We start from the raw sequence: 27,124 nt of genomic DNA, 5'->3' as shown, positions 1-27,124 counted from the left end.
TTGGTCATGCGGCTCGCTGTCAGGAATAATGGTTGTAGGGTGGTAGAGGGTGCCCGATGCCGTTCTGGTAGTGATGGTGCTGACGGTGGGCGATGTACTCTGCATAACCCATAGTCATCTTCTCGCTACGGTACCTGGGAAAGAGAAAAGATGTGATGAGAGGGAAAAGTTTCAACTAAAACCAGGACACAGAACTTTAAGTACGGTGTAACGTGAGACAATAGCGCTTTTTTTCCTGCTTGGTTTGTGTGTATGAGAATAGACCGTGGGAGTTTGTCTCGAGTTCCATCGGATATTTACCCCCATTGCAAGGGAGTGATGGTTTTCCATCATCCAATCAGCTGGCTGTCGTGGGTGGAGCTGGTCCGAAGTGGACCGTATGGGGTACCGTATTACTCTGGAACCCCAAAGGATGGGTGCCAAAGAATGGAATGGTTGGGGTTGGTTATTATAGTAGTATTCCTAATGAAATGCAAATAATATGTAGCATACTGTACCAAACCTAACCATTCCACACAGTGGAAACATGTTCTGTCAGTTTTTTCTCTCTACTGATGCCTAGTGCTTGCCCTTTGTGGGATCAGTTGGACTTCTTCCTTTCCTTTCCTTACCAGGCAAACTGCCTGCTATTTCTACCGATATCTCTTGTCAACGTTGCACACACTGTTGCCCTTAGTAAATCACCCGTCCAGTGACTCTTGGACATTATATATTTTAAATATCAAGTTTCACAGTCACACTAATTTCCTGCAGCTACCTCTGGACCCACAAAAGGATTTTTATGCAGCAGTACCCCACAAAACAAAGCCTCTTACCTGGTTAACTTAATGGTCTTCCTGAAGTCATTTGTGATGGGAGCTTTATAACCTCCCTTTCGTAGTAAGGAATCTATGGTTTGAATGTGGTCCCAACCTTGACAAAACAGTTAAACACAATACTGAAAATCAAACTTCTGTTTAATACATATACACTTAAACACTAAAAAGGTAAACATGGATTTTTAGGAATAGAAAAAAGATCTTACCTTGCTCCTTCGCAACCTCTGGTAGATAAGTGGCTGTGCGCTTTGATCCTTTTTCATTGAAAAACTCTATCCTAATACCATGAACACCCACCTAGAAAGAATATATGCAAATCCAGAAGAACGAATAGGTTAAATCACATAAATCGCTCCAGTATAAAAAAAAAAGTCAAAAATATAGAGGGAGGACAGATGTTTGGTTCTTTAAGACAATATGGGAAGTGCTATATTTTACAACCAGAATCCAGGTCATTTCATGTTTCACTGGGTTTCAGTATGGTTAGACTTTCAATTTATTTCCACCATTAGCTTTGGTGATATAGATACATTAGACAGAATCGAGAGAGTAGATAAGTGTAGCAGCCAATCAGCTGAATGACTTTTGGTGCACTAAACCTACTAGCAATGATTCATTTTAAAGCAATTCTGCCAAGATGAAAATGTATATATGTTTCTATAATTAGAAGAAAGATGAGTCAGTTTAGCTCCACAAAATAAAGACTTTTATTCTGTGTTGAGCGTGGTTTAGTAATGAGTGCATCTTACCTCCCAGTCAAGGTAATCACCGACGTCTTCAAAGTTGGTGAGAAGAGACACTGAGCAGAAGAGGCGAGGCAGCTCTTCCCTTGTCATAGGGGGGAAGCGGCTGTCTTTAAGGGCACTGCAGACAGAAAAAAACAAAATTTTTACAATTGAGCATAAAAGTACCAAACATGTTTGTCCTTTTAAAATGAGGGCATGTTTCCACTCAAGTTTACAACATGTCACGGAGAATCAGTGAGACCTTTTCTGTAATATAGATGAGATTAACAAAATTAAAGGGCAGTGTGGTTGCACCACTGTGCGTGCATTTCAGAGGTCAGAGTGGGCATCTCCCCTGAGGAGAAGGACAGTTCACACACCAGATGAGACTTATTAACTGCAACTATACACGACTACATAATACACATTACCTGAACTTTGGGCTAAGTTTAGGTTTTTTGAAGCATATACGTCAGTACAGACGGCATTGACAGTGGCACCGAGGAGGCTTGCTCCGAGTGCCAGCCCACATGGAAAAAGAGATTTTAGCCACATAAAGGGGACATATTATAGCCTATTTCTCCAAGTTAAACTAGTTCCCAAATGCTAACAGAAGTTGTCATTTGGAAAAGTGATCATTTGCAGGCTCTAGCAGGCACATTGCCGTCATATATAACATGTATCCACTGGACAGATAAATTCTCTGTGGCTGGAAGTTTGTGTAGCACTGTGCTGCACTGTGGAGCCAATAATAGAATGTTTCGCAGTTTTGCCAGCACTCTCGCGTGCTTTACGGACAAAGCGGAGCTCCGTGAAACAAATATTCCAGGAATTTAGTGGATTGTGGCGGAGGACCACAAAAACATGAGCGAGTCATCTTTTTTCACACTTTGCCGACTGATAGGACCTCCAGAAGCCCAAATATAAGGATTTAAATGATTAAAAAGTTGATTTTGCATAATATGTCCCATTTAACTAAATAAAACCTAGTACATGACAAAATCAATGTCCGCTTACGTTTACGACCAAAGTATATCTCCAAGTTATACAGACTTTTTCTTTTAAAGTTTGTAAACCATTCACTCCCACACACAGAGAACATGTGTTAGTTTAATTAAAAGTAATTTTTAACAAAAAATGTTAAACACAAAAATCACAAAATATCATGTGAATCAACAACTCCTGTGTGCAGTGATGTAAGAATGATTGGTCTGACAAACTTCAGTCTGAAAATCCTATCTAACGATAAGATAAAGTCGTTGATTTTATTAAGTGAGCCTTTGGTTAAGGGGCTGAACTTTGTGTTTCTGCTCGGAGCCATGTTTTCAGTGAGAGCCAGTGTCTCTGGCTTTTTCCTCCGTGCAGGGGCACTCTTATGGCACTTTTCCACTAGCGCGACTCGACTCACCTCGGCACGGCAATTTTGCTTTTCCGTTAGCGATAGTACCTGGTACTTTTTTTTAGTACCTGCTCTGATGAGGTTCCAAGCGAGCTGAGCCCAACACTATGGGTGAAGTCGTCAGACTGCCCGTCCACTTATTGGGTCACAGTGCCGTCTCAGGAAGAGGCATGAGCAAGAAGTCCGGCACAAGAATCAAAGTGAACAATGCCGAACTGTAGATCAGTTAAAAAGACTTAACAATCGTGAAAATGTGGGTTCATCTCCAACATTTAGCATGGAAATGTATAAAATCTCATCATTTAACAGAGGAGTCTGGTGTATTTAGCGACAGCACTGCGATCACAAACCCGGCCGCTGTATTTCAGTTCAGTGACTGTGTCACATAGAGTCTGCGCTCCGGTCATGTACTGAACAAATCATTTTAATTAACTGATTCAGTACATCAAAAAATAACTGAAAGTCAAAAGTTTGTGTGTCGCGTATAAGTCAAAGGCAGTGATGACCCCGCCCATGTTGAGGAGGTACTGTATTGCAATGGAAAACCAACCAAACCGTGCGGAGTCGAGCCGTGCCATGCCGATGTATGTAGTGGAAAATCGGCTTCTGCGCCGGTGCAAAAAACTGAACTATCCCTTTAATGCCCTGTTTCATCTGTAAATGGAGTCAGAGTAAGAGACAGTACCATGAAAACATGAATCACTGATATTTTACCCTGCATTTAATCTACAGGTGATGATGCGTCACTGTTTTACACACAGACTCCTTATGATTCCCAACTTAACATTCATTTTAACAAACATTCATATAGGATAGTACATTACTGACACATTTGTGTCACCGCATACTATAAAACTGGACATTTTACCACAGGATTATCTTTTGAGTTACTCATCTTATCTTTCTTTTTGTAATAAATGTCAATGAAAAGGCACAATAGCACCATATATTGTATTTCCTGAGCTACACAGATTAAACTGAATAACAGTACAACCACAGACATTGAAAAAAATATTTCCAAGGGTAGATTGCAGTCATTGTGATGTCATTCATTCATTTTGTCACAACTTTGTCATCACACGCTATTGGTTACCTGGTAAGGGTGTACTCCCTGAGTCCTGAGTGCAGATTCATGGCAGAAAATGTACCTATACAACCCCGCAACCGCTTGTCTCTGCCTATTTTCCACGTGACAAACAGCGGGCTGAAAAAAGACAGACAAAACACACCACATTAGGAAGGAGACAAACTATCATGAGATGCACAGCAGATGGTTATTTCTGTGGTGAATTTGTTGTTTGTTAGCAGCACACATCACAGTTGATTCTTTGATTATGCTAGAGCAGCAATTCACATTAGTGCAACAGTGTGTTTTTTTTTTGCCCACACCACAAATAATTGGTTTTCATTTAAGACTTTGATCATTGACCCATGGCTGGACCGCAAATTATAACAAACTCTGCTTATCCTGATGTAGTTTTAGGAGATTCTGGTTAAGAAGTATGGTTTGTGTGGTTGTATGTGCTACTGACACATAGGATCACATGATCCTAAGTGTCAGTATCAGATGTGATGTCACCTTACAGCAGACTGCGGGCTCACACACACACTCCCTGTGTTTAGATGGGGATTTGCTTACGAGAAAAATTCCTAGTGTGGTGACAAAGTTGATGGACAAAAAAACTAAATTGTACAAAAAAAGGCACGAGTCTTTCCCAGCATTAACTAATTAAAGACAACATTTTTAAGCCTGACACACATGATGTTTTCAGTGTCATTGATCAATAAATCCATAATAACCTTTCAGCACAATGAAATAGACAAGAAATATACCAAGTCAAGACATTTCCAATACTAATACAAATACTGGTATGGATTCAATTACCACATTCTTTAAATTTCAACACGTTCAATTAAAAAAAATAACTATGTGGCTTTACTTCGCTTCTCCTGAATCATTTCCATCAGTTTATTGAGAAAAGGCTGTATGGATACAAAAATGTCTGAACTGAAGGGAACTAAAACGATAATGTGATGATTGTGGTTATGTTTTAATGGCACTTACTGCAGCAATGTAGCTACCATTTCTCCATCATTTGGTTAGTCAAACTAACAATTAAGGTGTGCTCTGTGAGCTGTATCTGCTGTGTCAAACCGGTCTATTATTAAGCTTTCAGTACACCATTATGGCTTTGGACTGGTTCTCAAATGTTAACATGCAATGGTCTTTGCTTATATTTGCTGCATTGAAAATGGCAACAGTTTAACACTAATTTAATACAGACCCATAAACAAGCGAACATTTACTTTGCAGAGAAAGAAAGACTTATTGTATACATACAGTATATTAATATGCATGAGGCATTGTTGCCCATAACAGAAATAGAGGTTTACCACTTAATATATTTGAAAGTGCAGACGTTGCTGCTTTCATATAAATACAACCCATGTATACATCTGAAATGAAATGTATGCATGGGTTGTGTCATATTGCCTGGCAAGACTTCCTTGCCTCTTTATGCACTTCAAGCAGTCACATGATAGTGGAATGACCCTTTTAAAAACACAACACAGATGGAGCTAATTATTTTTGAGGCGTTTTACTGCTATACTGCTGCTATTTTATTGTTACTGCTGCTATTTTATTGCTGAGCCATGTGCAACGAAATGTCGTTCTGTATACTGATTATAATTGAATGACAATAAAGTTTGTCTAAGTCTTTTAACACAGTCATTGTCAACAGGTCTATGCAAAATCTCTCTACACACATGCAAGTCAAGACAGTGTTGTAGTCAGCAGTGGCTGTAACTGAATACAATCACTATACAGCCCCAACATGTATGCAAAAGGCTCGTATAGCATGTATATCAAATTACAACGATTGGTTGGAAAATGTTCAATGGGGGGCGCAAGAGTGAGGTTACCAGGAGAACATTTACATTTATTAAGCACATACATGTATCGTGAATTAGGTCAGCAGGCATGCATATTGCAGTGCAGATATATAAATAAATGCTGATTTAATTTGTGACAGTTAATTGACACCACATTTGCTGGTTGGCTTAACATTTAGCAGCGTTGTTGCCATTACATTGGATAGATAGATGTACGACTACCAAGTACTTAACGAGGACCATCTTTTCTTTGTTGGTTTAAGCTAAACTCGGTTTATCTTAAACTCGACAGTGCGCTTACATTGACAACATACAACCCACTGTAATTTGAAATTCTAGCTTACCGCCATAGCACATTTCCAACAAATGTATTCGAACATTGTAACATAACCTATAACATACAAACTCATTAATGCTGCCTAGCCATGCTAATGTAGCTCATAGCTAACAAAGCTAAGCCTATTATGTGGGAACCCAGAGTTCATTGAGGCTAACACGGCAGATTTGGAATTAAAAATATCAACTTTTTCTCTTGTCAGTTCGACACTTTGAAAGAAACGTATCTAGCAAACCAAAAAAAAGCGAACCGGGAAAAATAAATGATACAATGCTCGTTTTACTCTTTTTAAAAGTGCAACTGGCATTAGCTACAAGCTATCCGGCTTAACTAACGATAGCTAGCGGTTTTTGAGTTAGACAGACAGCGTCTTAAAAATAGTTATTTCATCTATTAACGACAATAAATTGTTAATTGATAAAGTAACACAAACCGGTGATGTGTGACCCAGCTTTATAACATCACGTGAGACCGTTAACTTGAACCATTAATGTAAATGCTAGCAAAGCTATTGAGACTGCAGGCCGGCGCTGACAAGACTTTCCGACAAGGCCCCAGTTCCAAGTTGGACAAATTAAGCTGTGATCGCGAGTTTTCGCTTTTAAATTTGCCTGTAAGTAAACCGTTGTTTCGGTGTGACAGTCTGTGTCCTTACAACAGGAACAGATTATGTGTGTAAAAAGCTGTCAGTTGTGCCGCGGCACACGTTTGTTGAGAGAATACATCAATGGGCTTTGACATGCAGCAAAACAACAAAAGACAAAAAAAATACTCACTAGGGATCATTTGTAAACCTGGGTGTTCTCGGAGGTTGGTATCCGTACAGATGGCAATAAAGCACGTCAAAACAGAAGCAGCACATCTCCGCCGAGACCACCATTTTTCTGCCTCCACTTCCCGACCCAGGTCCCGGGCTAAGATTCGGGGCGAGGCCGGATGAAGTGTAACCGGCCGGGGCTGGGGACAGAGCGTTTGTGCCACTGCCACCACCACCACTACTGCTGCCACTAACGTTACCCCCGGGTCCCCCCAGGCCGTTGGCTCTGCTCACGTTCGCCGCTGCTGCAACTGTCGCGGAGGAGCCAATCCCCAACTCCGAGCCACAATGTCCGGTTCCTGCCACCCCGCTTCCCGCCCCCACCCCGCCGGGACCCCCCGACCCGGGTGATCCCGACAGTTTCTGCTTCTTCACCCCGCAGCACCCGGCCGCCATCTTGGAACAATCTGCACCGACACACCGCTTCCGACCCATAACCGTCACCGCGGGAAGGGTGGGGGGGAACGCCGACCAGACGTAGAAATCCCACTGCGCTGATACGTATGACGGACAATACTCCACTTTCACTCTTTTATTTTTTTATGTCGGACGACGAAATAGCCGATATGGTGAGAAGACTGCAATGTCACCCTAGCGTTGCCTTTAAAATGCGTGACTTTGTTACGCAAAATCCATAGCAGGACAGCCGCTTTTTTTCCTGTTGAGTAGTCAGCCAGACTAGCTTTGGATCTCGGTGTTCCAGCGGATCACCGATAACGTCAAGTCCCAGTTAAATAGTTTCTCCTTCTCCCTTAACACGGCACCATTTGAGGCTATACCTCAATCAGTATCCCCGTCAACACACACACGTTTAGGGAGTACACAGTCCGAACAGGCCGCAGATGACAGCAGGCAGGCGGTCCAGATGTGAAGCCGACAGCCGGTGCGCTGTAGCCCCGCAGCACACCTCTCCAAGTGGAAGCCGGGAGCTTGCATACGCAGGACCCATAAGCTTCAGCACAAATTGCGCACAGTGTCTTGGAGAGCGTAGCTTCTCATTGCACCAGCTTTGCTTGCTTCAGCCTTTACGAACTTCTCATTACACAACAACAGGCCCAGTATGTTGGAATTCCAGACAGTGGGATAATAACGCAGAGGAAAATGGCATCTGACAATGCAATGCGGGGTTGGCATGGCACAATGAACCGCGTCAGCAGCGCCGAGCAAGTCATTTCAGTAACGTATAGGCCAGAGTTTGCACCTGCATCATGTCTGTTCTTGGACCAGGTTAAAATCTCAAGAAACAACACCCCCCGCGTCAAATATAGAGCTGAAAGTTTTCACTGTAGGTTTGTTTGGAGGTTGTCATCCGTTTATGAGACATATAGAAGCGCATTATTGTCCGCGAGTCGTGAGAAATCCTCCGGGTTTGGTAACCCTCGCTCCGCACCTTCTCTCAGCTGCTACCAGTCAGTGCTGTTCGGGTAAAGCCCTGTGATCTGTCTGTGGGCACAGGCATCGGTGTCGTCGGCACGCCGGAACCGGATTCAGAAAGAGCGTTGCGCACACTCGCTGCACATTCTGCGTAGCATCTGAGGGTATATCACGTTTGCTGTGTGGAGAAGCAAGCGCGCTCTCGACGCGTGTGCGCGCGCAATGAAAAAAAATACCCCTAAGTTATAAAAGGGATATGACCAGAGTGGTCTGTTCGCAATGTACTTTTCAGCGTTACTCTTTAAGCGCTTCCGTCTGCCTTTGATCACTGTATTCCTTTAATATATTTCTGTATTCTTTCCATTTACCAGCACCCGTTTTGAACACACGTTTACTTATATGCCTGTGTGCCAGTTAAAGTACTAACGAGATAGGTTTGTGTTTTTAGAGCAGCACAGTGAACTCATGTGATCCTGCATCTGTAAATATAATCCATGCACTTATTATATCACATGCCCTCATTATATTCCACCCTGGCCCAACTTGAAATTGCTTTTATTAAGGGAAGGAGTGGAGGTGCAAGGTATGCCAGTGTGACTCTTAATTATTTGTATTTCATTATAGGTAGCTGCAATTCAGTTAAGTTATTTGCAACTCCAGATCATTAGTTTAAAATACCTTAAATTACTTCAATTCAAGATGCCTATGTTTGATCTGACTTAAATTAATAAATACCAACAGTCTAGACCAAGAGATGAAACCATTATAATTAACCAAATTCTGGAATTTATATTTAAATAAAAATATGCATTTGTGCCTTATTGTCAAATTTAAAGGTGCCATATGTAAGAATGTGGCCAAAAACGGTTACTACACTCAAAAGTCAAAATACCGAGGTCTTTTAGGTTTCGTTTTTTCCGTAGCTCAGTTGTAACTGGCAACACATGGTTGCTTGGCAGCTGAGACTCTACTGACTGCAATGATTGGTAGACGGCGGTAGGTGGTGCCACATGCCAAAACATCGACATGATTTGCAGTCTGCAAAAGATTTTTTTTATGCAAATATTTTGGCTGTACTGTTGTTGTTGGTGAGTTCAGTTTGTTATATGAACATTATTTCTGAGTCTCTGTGACATATTAAAAGGATTTTACGGCCAATAGCTTTGAGTTATGCATAATGCACCTTTAACTGTTATAGATTTGATACACCCTTAGTACTCATGCGGCACGGTCATGTGCTGCAGGTGCAATTGCCTTGGGAATAATACACAACTCCTTATATGGATATTTCATTTTATATCACATTTGTAGTAGTGATATAAAGTAGCAATAATCGAGCAGAAGTCACACAATCGACTGTTTTCCTTTTCTTTTGGTTCCTAATGTCCACATTTTCCATTCGTTTGAATAGGATACTTATCCTTGTGCTTATGCCAAATCAGCAGAATACTATGTAAAACTTCCTCATATGGGTTTGATGAATGAATGGCTTCTTTGTCACATTCAGCGGAGTAAAAGCATGCAATGCAAATCAGCTGATGTGGAAATTCACTCAGCACGCTTAATCATTGCATATTCCTACTTAGATTCACATAATTAAATATAAACATTTAATGTAAAACTCCACAATGGAGTAGTAGTTGGTAGTGTGCACACGTGGCTCAGTGCAGCTGAGTCGAGTGTATTCTCTGTGGAGGAAAAAAAAAATGCTCTCATGTGACCAATGGATTTTGCTTGGTGATGATGTCACCACAAAGCCATCCATTACACATTATGTTTTGAAACTACAAGAGGAAAGGGGACACATGCAGGCTCAATTACTGACTGTGCCAATAGATCATAAAAAAAAGGGATCACTGTTCTTCAAGGTCAGTGTGGCTTTAGGTGAAGTGAATAGTTCTGTGTTCTATTCATTCAGTCTCTTCTAGAGCAGGGACAATCTGGCATGTTGTTGTTTGGCCTTGTGGTGGAATTTCCCACAGCCACAGAACTCACTCGCCCCTGAGATAACACGTACATAACTGAGCAAAAGACAGCGAGTCAGCCATCTTTAATGGTGATTCGAAGGATCAGGACGTTCAGACACATAAATCAGAAAGAATAGCAAAAATGGTGTTTGTTTGAGGCCACATCTGAGGTCAACCACATACTGAATATAAAGTATTTAAAACAGACTAAGAGGTTTTAAGTGTGTGAGTCCTTTGGCGGCTCCCTCCACGGGGTCGCCACAGCGAATTGGCAAATATCATGTGGTGCACAGAACCTACACAAGCACAAAAAGTACACAAAGAGATATTTCAGGTTCAACGTGGTTGCATGAGTCGGTTGTACTTAGTACTGACATATAATCAGTGCTGATAAGGAACCAGCTTCACAAAAAAACACATTTTTGACACTTAACCAACAGTTTATCCAATAAAGGTTGATCAACTTAAAGGTGCATTATGTAATAATTCTAAAGCAACTGGTCATAAAATCCTCCTAATATGTCACAGAGACTCAGGAATAATGTTCATATAAGAAACTGAACTCACCAACAACAACAGTACAGACAAAATATTTGCATTAAAAAATATTTTGCAGACTGCAAATCATGTTTATGTTTTGAAATCATGTTTTGGCATGTGGCGCCATCTACCAATCATTGAAGTCAGTAGAGTCTCAGCTGCCGAGCAACCACGGGTTGCCAGTTACATTGCTTTGTACTATAAAGTCCATAGAGAAGATCTGTGATTTTACATTACAGGATATCATCTGCTGCCTTAATCAGCAACTATATATGTGTTATTTTGTGATTTCATTGTTTGAAATAAAAGTCCTTGTATGTGCACGATAACATTTGTTAAATTTCTCCATGGTTTTGTGTAGGGACAGTAAGTTTGGTTGATAAACTCTAGTTTCCAGTCTCAAATGACAAAACAGAGCAGCAGGACTGACTTCAGTGGGTGTAGATTTTTATCAGGGGAGACTTCTGTTAAGTGGCTTTTTCCTTGCGACCTTACTGGCAGTCATATCTTCACTCAGAGCTATAATCATCCACGTCTCAAGCTGCTTTCTGGCACAGAGACATGTTACCCCATACAGCAACAATTTTCACAAATGACTGTTATCAGGGTTTCAGCAAATGATTAATATAATTGCGAAAACAATATGCGCCATGCCCATTTATTATTGCCAGTGGATAGATCCCATTGTCTCACTGTGAAAAAGATACTGTACGTCTCTGTATATGACGTCATCTGTCCCAGACGGGTGGAGGCCGTGTCACACATCTGTGTCAGGGTGGATAAGCTCCATCGCTGTTGTTGCAGTTGTACAGGGTTTGTCCTGTATATTTAATGGGAGAAGATTTGAGTGCAGGAGAGCAAATGTTGCTGAACTGTGCAAATTCACCAATAACTCAATGCAAATGCAACACCAGTTCATGATATGAATTATTCCATTAGGCTATATAATAGGAACCTTGGCATCTCTCTGGCTGTTTCCTTCTCTGACTTTAATGACATTTTCTCTCCCTGCCAGAGCAGACGAGTCACTCCCTGTTTTGTCTCAAAACTAATCTCATCTGGACAAATGGCTGCTTCTTGTGAGCTGTATCTTCACTCTATCTTGAAGTGGAAAATAAACCTCTCTCCAGGGCATTTTGTTACTGGACAGGCGAGGCTCTGGTTTTCACTCTCATCACATCATACTTTTGGTTGTTTTCTGTTTTCTCTGGCGATTTGGGGGAAATGATGTGCTTTCTCTTAATGACCATATCTCTCTCTCTCTCTGTGTGTGTCATAGTTGTTAATAAATTGTGAAAAATAACATTTCCTTAGTGCTGCTTTCAAATTAGCATCAGGAAATGAGTGCGATAATGAATGCATGCAAACTGGGGTCCATTGAAATTAATATGGGTTTTACATTGTCAGAAAAATTACCATAAACACAAAATGTATGCAAGACTCACTGAATGACTCACTGGGATAGTCAGCCTCCTTTGAATTTTTGAAACTCAAAGTCATCATGAATGTTTACTTGCCTCCTGCAATAGTCCAAACGCACCACGATAAATAATTTAAATGACCAGAATCACAGAATTATGCCGATTGTGTGAATTGTTGTTTTTCAATATTCCAGACTGAGCCTTTTTACATTCATATCAGTACAAATAATACACATACTTTATTACTGTACTTAAGTACAAATTCTCCTATCTGTGTTTTACTTTGTTATTTATACGTCTTGTTCAAGGACACATAACTAGAAAACACATGCATTGAACCCACAACCTTCCAGTTGAAAGACAACTTGCCTTACTACTGACCTACCACGGCGCAATCCTTACACTTAACTTTATTAATTATTTTGCTTCTCAAACTTTGGTACATTTTACATCAGAAAATTACTTTTGATACTTAAGCACAGTAAATGTCATATACTTCACATCAATGGTGCAGCGGCTAGTTAATGCAACAATAACAAGTTTGAAATTAAATGCTAATGAGTGACGAATAAATAATTAATACGATTGTATCTCTACTATTGTATCTCTGTTTTTATCGCATAGTTACAATAGCCCCGTCCCCGAGACGCCACCAGTATGGAGGACCAAACCTGATGTAATAATAAATAAATAAATAAATGCATAAATAAATAAATACAGGAATAAATAAATAATACAGGATTAAATAAATTAATAAATGTAGATGAACAGAAATAAATAAATAAATACATGTAGGTGAATAGAAATGTAGAAATAAATGTAAAACATTTATTTATTTATTTATGTATTTATTTATTCATTCATTAATTTTTTTATTGCTGTATTTGTGTACTTATTTATCCATTTATTTATGCCTGTATTTATTTATTTATGCATGTATTATTATGTCAGGTTTGGTCCTCCATACCCATGACCGCACCGTACACAGATGTGACCTCACTCTGAGAAATACAATTTTTTGGGGCTTTTTGGGGCCTTTAGGAATGTTTTACAAATATGAAACTGCATGAATCAAAACTATAAAGAATGTAAATATCTATAAATGTCTATGTCCACGTCTCGAGGTGTCTCGAGGTGTCCCGCGGGCCATGAACAGTTTTACAGTTTTAGTTGTGTCTCTTTTATTATTGTGGTGAATGGGAAATTTGCTTTTGGGGCCGCACGGGGGTTTGTGTTGCAGTTCCACGAGTGGCCACTGAAAAAAATGGCAGCAAAACAAGACAGCTGTTTCCGGTGCACATCCCCGGACGGAGGAGGAGCTGGATGTTTGAAAGTGGCGGGCAGTGACAACACTCATTTCACAGAGGTCGGTCTGGTCAATATTCACCTGGAAAATAACAAATGTTAACAAGAAGAAATAGTCGAAACTAAAGGTTTTATTAAAGTTCGTGAGACACTCTCCGTTGTCGGGAGCCGCAGCTTTCGTAGCACTGGAGGAAACGCGGAGAGGTAACGTTAAAATGTACGTACTGCTAATAACTGCAACAAAGCTAGTCACCGCTGCTAAATCCATATTAACTTATTTATAAGTATAATATGTGAACTTGGTGAACGACAGTTTGTTAACCGACTTACTGTCAAGTCAATAAAAAGGCACTTTAGTTACCGGAAACAACACAGTCGCTGGTTTAAATTTGAGTCCGTCTTCAGGGAGTTAAACTTTAGATGTTGTTGGCTAGTTTGCTTGTGTGTCCAACAGAGACCGACCGAGTACGCGGCGATTATCCGCCCCAGAATAGTTAACTTCCATGGTTGCACTGCTTGGTGTCAGTCTGTCGCTAGAACTTATGGCGTCATCCTGAGCTTCATTTATAGTGAATGATGGAATGACTGTAGGGATAAATTGACAACACTCACGGTGATACGGCTGCGTCGTGGAGACATTTTATCTTTGATCAAAAAGTTATTTTCTAACATCTCTAACATACGGTACAAATAGTAAACCCAAAGAGACAGACACACACATTCTGTAAGTATACTGGACTGTCATCTCAGTGCAGTATCATGATATGGTACTAAAACTGTACAACTGGTGTCTAAAAGAAAGAACAGAGAAGCTTGGATCACATCAAACACACACAGGGATTGTGGCACCATTACTCTTTAAATTAAAATAGTTGGTAGCTGCATCTGAAAACTAAAAATCTTAAAAATGGTTTTATATAAAAATCCTCTGCCTATTGAACATATTGCAGCATTACTTGGACTCACTGGAATTATTGGCTTTGTTAGAACACCCTTGTTGTGCTTCTTGTCTGACAGATTTTTAAACCATGTCACATGAGGATGCTAAGGTGATCCCAGTGCGGGTTGCTTTGAGATGTCGCCCTTTGGTACCCAAAGAAATTGGTGAAGGATGTCAGTGCTGTCTCACGTTCGTGCCTGGGGAGCCACAGGTATTTTATTGTTCCTCTGTCTGTTTTTAAGACAGACAGACATATTTTTTTGTACCATGTCAATTATATCTATACGTGTTTCACTGCACTTAAAAGTGTTTGTTTTTCAGGTGATTGTCGGCACAGAGAAGGCTTTCACCTATGATTATGTGTTTGATCCCACTGCTGAACAAGAGGAGGTCTACAGCACAGCAGTGTCCCCCTTACTGTATGGGCTTTTCAAAGGTAGCTGCATCTTAATAAACAATATTGTACTGTTGTTGTGGTTCTACCCTGATACGGGTGTGAAGCCATGTAGGGCAGAAGTTAGTAAAAGGTGGACAGTGATCCAGATCAGGATGTATTTTAACTCACACTGTTTTTGTAGCGTTTGTGGCACGAACCGTCCACAAAATGCAGACTCTTAGGCAATCAGATCAGTGGATTAGCGTTTGTTTTTTTCTTATTCCATTCACTTACTGAATCATCTGCTTTGTAGGCTACCATGCCACGGTTCTTGCATATGGACAAACTGGATCAGGAAAGACCTTTTCCATGGGAGGAACCTACACATCAGCACAGGAGAATGATCAGGTTGTGGGGGTCATTCCACGAGTCATCAGGAAAATCTTTGAGGAAAGGGAGAAAAGGACGGACTGTGAATTTCATCTGGCAGTATCCTATCTGGAGGTCGGTGGATATATACTGCCTATTTAGTGTGCTTAATTTGTATTCTTTTTTGTAAATTATTTTTATTGTGGTCCGTGGCAAGAAGTTTTCAATGTACAGTAGCCCTTTTAAAGTAATACATTATTTCTTATTGATTTAGATCTATAATGAAGACATATTGGACTTGCTGTGCTCATCTAAAGATAAACCTTCCCTCAGCATACGGGAAGACCCCAAAGATGGCATCAAGGTGAGTGGTTGACATTTCAAAAAAATCGTTAATATTGACCAAAACAGAGCAGAACTTGACAGTTAGAGTAAGCTGAACCGTACTCTTACTATCACACACTATTAATATTTATTTTTGGTTACAGCGAACGACAAATGTTGGCCAAAATTAGCCCCCATGAACACACACACACACGGATGCACACACCTTCTGAGTTTTCAGCAGCATTTTGAGTACAATAAAATGTCAGACTGATTGTTAACGACCGTCAGTTCTTCTTTATTAACCCTTGTTGAACTGCAACCACTGATAATTATTTACATAATCTAACAACCATTGTGGAAGAAAAAAGATGGCATCCGCTGTGGGTGGTTTCAATAGCCTGTGTGTTGCATTCAATGTCCTTTCGTAAATGATAAACCCCAGTTCTAAACAGAAACATTTGGTCAATCCCTTTTCAGTGTCTACTTATTATAGCATGTTTTTACTTGTTATACTGTGCATCTGTTTATTATTATTATTGGTTAATTTGAAAGAATCTGAACTATTCCTTTAGTGGTGTCGCCATTATGGTTTTTGACCATTCTATTTTACAGATTGTGGGATTGACTGAGAAGCAGGTGTTCTCAGCCCATGAGATGGTGAGATGTCTTGAACTGGGGAACTCGGCTCGCACTGTGGGCTCAACAGCAATGAACGCTGCTTCTTCACGCTCACATGCTATCTTCACCATCACACTGGAGCAACGCAGAGGGACAGACAAGTCAGTTTCCTGGTTTCTCACATAATCATTGTCATATTTTGGTCATCAGATAACTGTGATTTACGGATTTCGTTGCGAGTCTGTAAACGGAGCCCAGAGGAGGCACATAAGTGTTGCTCCGTTTCAGATAATTTGATGTATGTTATACTAACGGGCCATTGTGGAATTATTGCTGAATAATTATTCAATATATAATCCTATATATATTTGTAATGTTTTGTTGCAGAGCTGACTCGGTTGTTTCAAAGTTGCACCTTGTGGATTTAGCTGGGTCAGAGAGACAAAAGAAAACCAAAGCAGAGGGAGATCGTTTGAAAGAAGGTAACAAAATATATTTATTGCAGCTAGATTTTACTCATTTAAACTCATCAACCCTCACTTCATGGTTCTCCTAAATTGTGTACACATGTCCTCTATTTGTAATTTAACTCTCACTGTAATATCATAACATATTCATTTTATTATTTCATTTTCATCTTTAGGCATCAGCATCAACCGCGGCCTTTTGTCTTTGGGTAATGTGATCAGTGCGCTGGGGGATGAAAGCAAGAAAAACGTCTTTGTTCCTTACAGAGACTCCAAGCTCACCCGCCTGCTGCAAGGTAGGCTTTGATTTAGTTGCATTATGTCCATCTCAGATCTCATCTGACATTTAGGATCTTCAAACATGATGCTTTTCAGAAAGCATCCAGGGTTAATTGTGCCTTTCTCTGCTTTGATTATGTGGTTGAAAAGCTTCTTTACTTATTTGTCTGTGTAACTACCTTTACATAGTTGCTGCATACTCTCTTCTATATTATAAATATGGCTGCATTACTTTTTCCATGCACATAACAGGCAGTTGTACAGCGCTGCACACAGGTAATGACTTCAAATCCTTTTCTGTGTCCGTTCGATCAGACTCACTTGGAGGCAACAGCCACACTCTGATGATTGCATGCATCAGTCCTGCAGACTCTAATATGGAGGAGACGATCAACACCCTGCGATATGCTGACAGAGCTCGCAAAATTAAAAACAAACCTGTTGTCAATGTTGACCCCAGAGCTGCAGAAATGAACCGTTTAAAACAACAGGTAAAGACACTGAATATTTTGAATTGAATCCTGTTTGACATAGTGAGAGTGTTTGATACAAACAGCCTTTGACATTAAGTGTCTTCATTCATACTTCAGGTTCAGGAACTGCAAGTGATGCTGCTGCATGCTCGTGGAGGAGTTGCCCCAGTGCTCTCTGGGTAAGTCACAAAATCTCCCGGTTACGTAACGTAAGATAAATGCGCACAGTGTTATATGCAGTATTACCCATAACAAAAGGCTGCAGCGGTTACGTAGTCCCCTTTTGTTACAGACCAGAGTCAACGGAGAAGGTTACCAAGCTGCTGGAAAGAAACCGCGCTCTGCAGGATGAGAACAATAAGCTGAGCAGAGAGCTGAGCGAGGCCGCTGGACAGACCGCTTTCATGTTTGAGAAGATCATTATTGTAATCAGACTCTTTACTTTTCTCTCATTAAATCATGGCTGAAAGCACTGGTGAACATGCATACATTTGTACAAAGGCAATAGCTTAAAACAAATACCTTCTTTTTTTTCTTTTTTCTTTTTTGAAATGCTGTTTATTTGTAATCTATTATCTGTTGTTTCACTGTTTTGTATTGTCCTCTGTGTTTTTCATATGGTATCTTCTTTATTTTGTAGACAGAACAAGCAAATGAGAAACTACAAAGCAAAATGGAACAACTGCAGCACCATGCAGCGTAAGTCATGCAAGTCATGAAGCGAGGAGAGCTTTGGAAAGAGCTAAAACACAAAAGTGCACGATGACAAAATGTCAAGACATTCTTTAAGTGTATATATATGCTTTCTGTTTGTTGCATACAGACAGTTAGACTGGAAATCTAACATTTTACAGGTTTTAGTCACTAAACACCATCTTTAGTTAAGAGAATCTGACTAGATCTTATGTGGAAGGTGTATTGACTTAATATTCAGCCTCACTCACCGAATTGATGTTTATTTCAGATGCACTGTTGATCTTGAGAAATTGCTGGAGACTCTGGAAGACCAGGAGCTGAAGGAGAATGTTGAGGCGATGAGGAACCTACAAGAAATCATTATAGAGCTCAAGGTAAGAAAAGTCAACTTGAATGTTAATGCACCAAAATATAGAGCGTAGTCCTCGTCAAAGCTAATGTTTAATTGGCATGTATCCAAGTACAATTGCTGAGGTTTTACACAGTGATGCAGAATCCTGTATTTTATTTCAAGTTGAACATGCTGAAGCTCAAAGTCTGTGTCTGAGCTGTGAATTTGCCACATTTTTTTTTGATAACATTAACACGTTTCACTGTTTGTCGGCTTCTTTTCTAAGACTGAAAGTGCAGGCATCGCTGCCTCCATCGACGCTATGGCCACGGGAGAGGAAGATGTTTCTGGGAATGGCAGCAAAAATGCAGCAGACGAGTCCTCATCAGTATGTTGATGTTTAAGTTATTTTATTGTTGACATGAAATTACATTTGTCAGAATCCTTTTAGTGTTACTGTGCTTTTGATTTTATTTCAGTTCGATCAGCAGCAAAGCAAATCAATGATAAAGTCAGTATTTACATTAAGAGCGACACAATTAAGGGCAAGGGAAAAATCGATAGGGAAATACTGCATTGTTTTATCTGGCAATATTATATCGCTTTTGAGACCCCAAGTATCGGAATTTTGATATGATTGATGTTACAAATAAATAAACCTTTTGTAGATTAGCATAAAAAATCAATTGTCATTTCAGTCCACTAGATGGTGCCAAATGCTCACTCTCACTATCGTTGTTTGAGTATGCCACAATATTTGGTTAAGCAAATACTTTACTAATATTTTATGGTGGTGTCTCTGGTGATTCTCACCTCTAAAAGTCCACCCCCACATAATGATTTTTCCATCCATCTATCTTCTACTACTTTATCCTCAACATAAAGGTCGTGGAGGGGCACTTTGCCAATCTGAGCTGGCATAGGGTGAAAGGCAGGGTGCACCTTGGACAAATTGGCAGTCCATCACAGGGCCACATATAGAGACAATCAATCATCCACGTTCACACTTGCGGTCAATTTAGAGTATCCAATTTACCTAATCCCCATATTGCATGTTTTTGGACTGTGGGAGGAACCCGGAGAAAACCCATGCACACGAGGAGAACATGCAACCTCCATGCAGAAAGGCCCTTGTTGTGACCGGGTTGCGAGCCCAGGTCTTCTTGCTGCTAATGATTTTACCATCCATCCATCCATCATCTACTGCTTTATCCTCCTGTGGAGGGTCGCGGGGGGTGCTGTGCCTATCTTAGCTGACAGGGCGATAGGCGTGGTACACCCTGGACAGATCTAATGATTTAACCATTTTACTTAATTAAAAAAACACCTCCGTAGACTACACTGAAAATGTTTAGAGTTTGTTTGGTATGTGTGGTGATGTGTTTTCTCCTTTGCACGCACTAACTGATGAAAGAATGATGTCTCCTTCCCCTTTTAACTTCTGAACTAAATATAATTTAAGATATTTCCTTCCCGTCACAAATTAAACAGGATGCTCCTGCCAATGTGGGTAAGGACTCCCCAGAGGCATTTGCAACCGATCATGCCCTGCGACAGGCTCAGCTCTCCAAGGAACTCATCGAGCTGAACAAAGTTCTGAGTTTGAAGGAGGCTTTTGTTCGGAAAATGTGCCAGAATGACAGCCAGTTGGAGCCAATGCAAACAGAACATCAGGTATGGGAAGCTTTGATTATTTTTTTTGACTCTGACGGTGATTTTCCAGGCCTTTTAATTAGGATCAGTATTATGGAAGTTTCTATAAACTGTATTGAGTGTAAGAACATTTGAAAAGGGTAAATGTTTGTTATCGCAGACAAAATACTGTACTATGTATGAGTTAACATAATATTTAAGGGACTTTTATGTAAAGGTTCATGTGAGCATTGGAAACATTAAATTTAAAGCTCTTAAAGTCTTTTTGTTTTATGATCTGGATTATTTTTCTCAAGTTTTGGAACATTTTTGTGTCCTACAGAAAAATGTACACACTTTACAGTCTTCAGTGGAATCTCTGCAGAAGGAGAAAGAGGATCTTGTTTTAGCGCTTCAGTCTGCAAAGAAAGACACAAACCAGGCTAAGTATGAACACAGATCTTTTATTTACGTTTGACTGTAGTTTGTTTCCACCTAAAATAGTTTTGCTTGTTTATGGAATTAATACGTTTTTTTTATATAATATCTCAAAAGTAGCTCACTCCTGACCTCCATTGTCCGACATGCACCACTTTCTTGTAGGCTCAGTGAGCAGCGGAGGAAGAGGCTGCAGGAGCTCGAGGGTCAGCTCACAGACATGAAGAAGAAGCTGTTCGATCAGTCCAAACTGCTCAAACTCAAAGAAACATCTGTCCAGAAAGTCGGCAAGCTCAACCAGGAGATACAGGTAACACGTGATTCTCTTAACATATACTAATGATACGAACAGTAAACATGGATTAGTATACGTTTGGGTGAAAGAGCATTTTCCTCATATTTGTATTGTTTAGATATATGTAGCTGAACTGTCTCATATTTGTATAAAAACAAACTTCTTTAAGAATCCAAGTACAATAACACTGCTTCTCACAGGCAATGAAGACCCAGCGAACGCAGCTGATGAGGACGATGAGGGACGACTCTGAGAAATTCAGACAGTGGAAGAGCAAGAAGGACAGGGAGGTGCTGCAGCTGAAGGAGAAGGTATGTGAACACCAGCCTCCAGTAGTACATTTTTACGTTTTAACTATCTGATTCCATCAGTGTTTTTTCCTTTCGGTTCATTAACCTCTGTTTTTTTGTTCTATTTTTCCCAGGATCGTAAGCGTCAGTATGAGTTACTGAAGCTTGAGAGGGATTTCCAGAAACAGGCCAATATTTTGCGTCGCAAAACTGAAGAGGTAAGGTTGGTCACTTGTCTGTAATTTCTAATTTGTATCATCTTCAAGTCTATATATTGCCTTTTACTGTATTCAACATATGTGAAATACCAAATATATACTATAGATTGTATTTTATATCCAGAATGGGATTTTCTCTGGTGCACCATCTTAGTTGCAAACACACTTTCTTTCTGAAGTCAACTCGGTTGGAATATGTGAAATGTGAGTTATTTAAAATAATTTAAAGTAGCTCATTGGAAGTCTTTTTTCTACAGGCTGCAGCTGCAAACAAACGGTTGAAAGATGCCCTACAGAAGAGAAGTGAGGTGGCAGAGAAACGTAAAGATATTCAGAACAGAGGGATAGAATCAGCCGCTTCAAGAGTTAAGGTAGGAAAGGGGTCTTCTAACATGTCTCTGTCGTTACAATCACATTTATTGAAGAAAATATTATTATCCAACTTGAGACGGTGCATTTATGTTGCTGTTTATTCTGTGACTGTGTGATTAGACGTGGCTTCTCAATGAAGTGGAGGTGATGGTGAGTACGGAGGAGGCTCGGCGGCACCTCAGTGATCTCCTGGATGACAGAAAGATCTTGGCTCAGGAGATCAACCACCTCAAACAGCAGTTGGATGCTGGAGAGAGGCCTGCTCCCAAAATTAGGGTGAGTTACTCATCAACACTGATAATTAAAGACTTTAATTGCACTAGCAGAGTAAAAAAAAACCTTTACCTTGCATGTGTCCTTGAATGCAGCGTCGTACACTGATTATTTCTGAGCTGGAGAGCCATGGGGCGCTGGAAACGCCTCTGACCAAACAGGTGGAGAACCTAGAGACAGAAATGAGTCTCAGGTGAGTCTGAAAAAACAGCTCATTCTACACATTCGATTATATGATGTAAGATGTGATATTGAACATGAAAGTAAAGTACAAATGTATTAATTCAGGGACTTTAAAAACAACATCAACAAGATTTCAGATGTGATTTCAATTCAAGTTATTGCATTAATGTTTGCGACTGTTTTACAAACATATCAAGTAATTTACATGTACATGTTTGCTGTTCATCAGTGTGATAGTTTTAAGGAGACATATTATGCAAAATCAACTTTTTAATAATTTGACTCCTTATATTTAGGACTTCAGAGGCCCTATCAGTTGGCAAAGTGTGATAAAAGACTCACTCGTGTTTTTGTGGTCCTCCTCAGTCTAAGTACAGGAGATAAAACACGGGATCTTGACTTTTGCACTCATTGGGACGTCACAATGCGCTAGCTTCCCGGAATTGTTGTCTCCGCTTTGTCCGTAAAACACGCGAGAGTGCTGGCGAGGGCAACGGCATCCGAAAACCGGAAGTCCCCGAAAAGCTCTATTCTTGGCTCCACAGTGCACAGAGTTCTACACAAACTTCCAGCCTCAGAGGATTTATCTGTCCAGTGGGTACATGTTGTATATGACGACAATGTGTCTGCTAGAGCCTGCAAATGATCACTTTTCCAAATGCTAACTGCTGTTAGCTCCCAGTAACCTCTGTGGCTGATGTCATTTCCTGTCCTTTAGGTTTCATTTAACTTTTTTTAAGGTGGACCTAAAGAGATACTTCTAATCAGAGCTTTCTGAACAGGGATGTTTTGGCAGGTTGATTGAGCTGCTGTGGTGCTTCATCCTTATGGTATTATGGTATCAAAGCATGTCACAGACTTGTTCATTAGGACACCAGGGAACTAGTTTAACTTGGAGAAATAGGGTATAATATGTCCCCTTTGTATGTCTTTGTATTTTAACAGGAACGCCCAGATTGCCGACCTGCAGCAGAAACTTCTTGTTGCAGACAGCGAGGGACGTTTGAAGCAGCGGTTAGACGGCATCAGTAGCATAGTGGACGCCAAGTGTGCCCTTAAAGTCTTGATGTCTGAGGTGACCTTTTTTCCTTTTAGAAAGTCACATCACATGTGTCATCATTACCATTTGTGAAGTTCAGACTCCAGAGCCAAACAACACTGGTTACACGAGTTAATCACATACTAATCTGCTGTGCTCTCTTTTTGTTCTTTGCTTTTTCAAACCCTCTTTATGTAGCTGGTCTCTGCTAAAACAGCCGGTGCCAAGCTGGAAAGTGAACTCAAGCAGGAAAAGGGAAACTCACAAGATTTAAGGAAGATGCTCGCTGATGAGAGAACTATGATGTCAACCATGGACATGGAGCATCAGCAGCAGATGGTGGAACTAGAGCAGAGCCATCAAGAGAAGGTGTCCATGTCTTTTTTAAAAGACTCCTGTCTAAAAAGAAAATGCATATTCATGTTGTTTATATACTGTGTGATACATGGGCTTTTCTATTCTTTGTACAGGTGCTTTACCTCCTTAACCAGCTACAGAGCCAGCCCATATGTAATGAGTTGGACAACACAAAGAAGCAAGAAAAGGAGAGTGCAAAGGAGAAGGAGCTTCTTCATCGCCTCAATGTCCAGGTTTGTCTCGTGATGTTTTCTGAATCGGTGTATCTCGTTAGCTCTCATCGTTCTGGACAAAGTCATGCAGAAATCAATGATGTCATTATTTCAGGAAGAAGAGCTTGAAAAACTGCGAGAATTGAGTGAGCAGAACCAGAAGCTGGTGGAGCAGAATGAGCAGTACACACAGGTAACTGGGAAATTCACAACCATATTGTTTTTAGGGCTGTTTTTTTTCTTTCTCGTGTGCAGCGATGTAAAAATAAAAAATATAAAAATAAAAAAAAATTCTCCATAGACTTCAGGGAGAAAGTGCTTTAAAAAGTGACACAAACAGTTTTCAGTCAGAAAAGCTGCCGAATGGCAAGAAAAACATAAGCCGGCACTGACTATATTAGGGGAGTATTTATGTTGCTAAAATGTGTTTTCCCTGATAATGAGTGCCCATGTCTCAAGCAGGTACGACATTATTTTGATATGTATTTTTTCCCCCTCTGCAGAAACTCTCCTTGCTCCAGATGGTGAGTGGGAAAAAACTCTTGGTACCTTCATCCAACAGTGAAAAGGGCCCAGATGACTCCTTTGAATATGTTCCCCCAAAGGTCAGCGACTGCAAATGTTTTACCTTTGTATTACGTTACATCAAGTGTTTTAACATCTAAAGTCAGATTATTTTATGTGCAGCCACTGAGATTACACCTGAAAGATGGCGACACACCAAATATTAATGATTCTGTCAACATTGTCATTTCTAATTTAAAGGGGACATATTATGCAAAGCAAACTTTTTAATCATTTAAATCCTTATATTTGGGACTCTGGAGGTCCTATCAGTCGGCAAAGTGTGAAAAAAGATGAGTCACTCATGTTTTTGTGGTCCTTCTCAGTCTAAGTACAGGAGATAAAACATGCAGTGTTGACTTCCGCACTCATTAGGACGTCACAATGCGCTATATTCCTGGAATTGGTGTCTCGCGGAGCTCCGCTTTGTCCGTAAAACGCACAAGCGTGCTGGCGAGGGCAACGGAAAACAGGAAGTCCGAGAAAAGTTCTATTCTTGACTTCACAGTGCAGCACAGAGTTCTACACAAACTTCCAGCCTCAGAGGATTTATCTGTCAGTGGATACAAATGACCACTTTTCCAAATGCTATATGCTGTTAGCTCCCAGTAGCCTCTGTGGCTGATGTAATTTCCTGTCTCATAAGTTTCGTTTCACTTTTTTTTTAAGGTGGACCTTAAGAGATACTACTAAACAGAGCGTTCTGAACAGGGCTGTTTTGGCAGGGTGATTGAACTGCTGTGGTGCTTCATCCTTATGGTATTTTTGATCAAAGCTTGTTCATTAGGACACCAGGGATCTAGGATATCTTGGAGAAATAGGGTATAATATGTCCCCTTTAAAATAACATGTGTAGATTAAAAAAAAGTTGTCCAAGTATTCTGAAGTTTCTTAGCTTCTTTCTACAATTGACAGCCTAAAGCGAAGCGCTTCACCACAGCTAAAGCGCCGCTGAACATGGCCATTAAAATCGAAGACCTGGCTTCTCCCAGTGAGGATGAGAACGAGCAGGACAGCGAGTGGTGCCCTGTGAAACCTGAGAAGGCACGAAGAGCCTCAAAGAAATCCAAAGCTAAAGGGGTAAGACTCACTTTTTTTGTTTTAAATCAGGAAGCTCCAACCCCGGATTGAGCTTGGTGCTCAGTGAAAGTACATGGATATTATACTGTCCACTGTGTCACTTCATTGGACAGTGTCACAAAATTAAAAACACAGATGACACAGAGATTTAGAAGGTGCCGTGTTTTCGGTTAATGGGATAGTTAAAGATGCTCAGACCATGACTGTGTTTGTCTTTTGTGTTTAGTGTACGTGTAAAGGTCGCTGCAGTAACAAGCAGTGCCGATGTCGCAAAGGAAAGCTGACGTGCGGCGAGAACTGCCAGTGCGATCACGAGAAATGTCGAAATATGGAAAACCAGGCGCCTGCTGAGGTTCATCTTTAAATTATTTTTTTTAGTTTTCTGCTGACAAAAACTTCTATTGTCTGTGTGCCACAGTTCCATACATTTTGGTATAAATCTATAGCATTATTCAATGTCTCTCTCAGGACACAGAAAATGTCTCCAGAGACTCCGTGGCAGTTGAAAACGTGACAACCGAAAGCCCCGACAACAGCACCTTCTTCAAGCCGCCATCTTGTACTCCCACCAAGAAGGTAAACTCTACTTTTGATGATTCAGCAATACATAAGGGTGCATTGAGAATGACTGGTGTGTATTCAGGAGACACATTTGAGACTCCCCTTACATTGTATACAGTGGAGAAATGGTTAGCTGGATTAAATGTTGTAGTCAATGTGTGCGTTTTTGACTTTGTTTTACCATAAAGACGGAGATTTTCTCAATATTCAAAAAGCTTTAACTGAACTAATGATTAATGAACTCAGTTTCCCGTTTCATTGTCGTCGATTTAATCATCAATCCTTAGAGCAATTTCAGCCAAATTCATGGTTGCGGTGCAGATACGTACGTCCATGTCGCTGTGGTGTCTCAATCCAGCGGCATAGAAATGCTGTTCCATGCACTGAACACTAGAGGGCACATTCCTAAATTGCATGACTGTGTCACTAGTTATGTCAACTGCATTTAAGTCCCTTTAAACCAGGGGTCTGTCTGCAACTTTTAAGATGAAAAGGGCCGTTTTTTTCCCATCTCTACCTCAATAAAAACAATGTGGAGCCACAAAACCCACATTTGGCTTTAGAGCCGCAGGTTGCAGACCCCTGTGTAAACCGACTGATTGATTTCCTTCGTCTTATTAACATGCTTCTACTAAATTCTTCTTATTAAGAACTTAAATGAACCTCCACAATGTGCATTTTTCTAGGTGCTCAAAGAAATCGGAGACATGGGGCATGCCTCTGCAGACCTGAAGATGGTCAGGAAACCCCTCTTGGCTGAGGAAGAGGAGGATGAGGAGGAGGGCGAAGACGAGGAGGAGGACAGAACAACATTCAGCTTCCTCAAGAAGAAGAAACGAATCCTGACCAGTTTCCAGAACAGTTTTTTCTCTGGATGCACTCCCATCAGAGAGGAATCGTAGTGCGGACACTGTGGTGGAGCTTTTAACTTTAACTTGTCTCTGTGCGTTCTGTCTAGATGTTTTTCAGCTTCTTTTTACACGTGATTTAACTGTTTTGTTGTGTAACTTGAAAGTGAACTGTAAATGATGCTAATAGATGCTAATAAAAAGACTGTGAATAGCATTCTTCACAATGAGATGACAAATAATTCCCATAGAGTAGAATTTAAAAAAATACTTTGCTCATCATTTTTC

The 27,124-nt window shown here is 40.4% G+C and overlaps 2 protein-coding genes across 2 annotated transcripts; one reads left to right on the top strand and one right to left on the bottom strand.

Annotated features, from left to right (window-relative positions):
* Nucleotides 1–19: 19 nt before the first annotated feature.
* Nucleotides 20–7,402, bottom strand: ammecr1 (AMMECR nuclear protein 1; the record flags this gene model as incomplete). Its single annotated transcript, XM_083910118.1, has 6 exons — nt 6,951–7,402; nt 4,036–4,146; nt 1,568–1,682; nt 1,025–1,115; nt 816–912; nt 20–134 (listed from the first exon to the last, which is right to left on the bottom strand). The coding sequence occupies exons 1-6, from the start codon at nt 7,385–7,387 to the stop codon at nt 20–22; spliced, it is 966 nt and encodes a 321-aa protein (XP_083766244.1). The 5' UTR covers nt 7,388–7,402.
* A 7,224-nt stretch (nt 7,403–14,626) lies between these two features.
* Nucleotides 14,627–26,890, top strand: kif4 (kinesin family member 4; the record flags this gene model as incomplete). Its single annotated transcript, XM_083910759.1, has 30 exons — nt 14,627–14,749; nt 14,860–14,974; nt 15,228–15,418; nt 15,558–15,647; nt 16,223–16,389; nt 16,616–16,710; nt 16,872–16,991; nt 17,290–17,465; nt 17,565–17,626; nt 17,740–17,872; nt 18,088–18,146; nt 18,412–18,517; nt 18,761–18,862; nt 19,966–20,148; nt 20,450–20,553; nt 20,710–20,854; nt 21,040–21,150; nt 21,264–21,347; nt 21,605–21,718; nt 21,840–21,995; nt 22,088–22,185; nt 23,121–23,250; nt 23,413–23,583; nt 23,685–23,804; nt 23,899–23,976; nt 24,287–24,388; nt 25,263–25,427; nt 25,654–25,779; nt 25,896–26,003; nt 26,675–26,890. The coding sequence occupies 30 exons, from the start codon at nt 14,627–14,629 to the stop codon at nt 26,888–26,890; spliced, it is 3,750 nt and encodes a 1,249-aa protein (XP_083766885.1).
* Nucleotides 26,891–27,124: the final 234 nt, after the last annotated feature.

Source organism: Microchirus variegatus, assembly GCF_963457635.1.
Source record: "Microchirus variegatus genome assembly, chromosome: 2".
Classification (NCBI taxonomy): Eukaryota; Metazoa; Chordata; class Actinopteri; order Pleuronectiformes; family Soleidae; genus Microchirus; species Microchirus variegatus.
The sequence above is the reverse complement of the archived record's forward strand: the minus strand, read 5'-3'. Positions and strand labels throughout refer to the sequence as shown.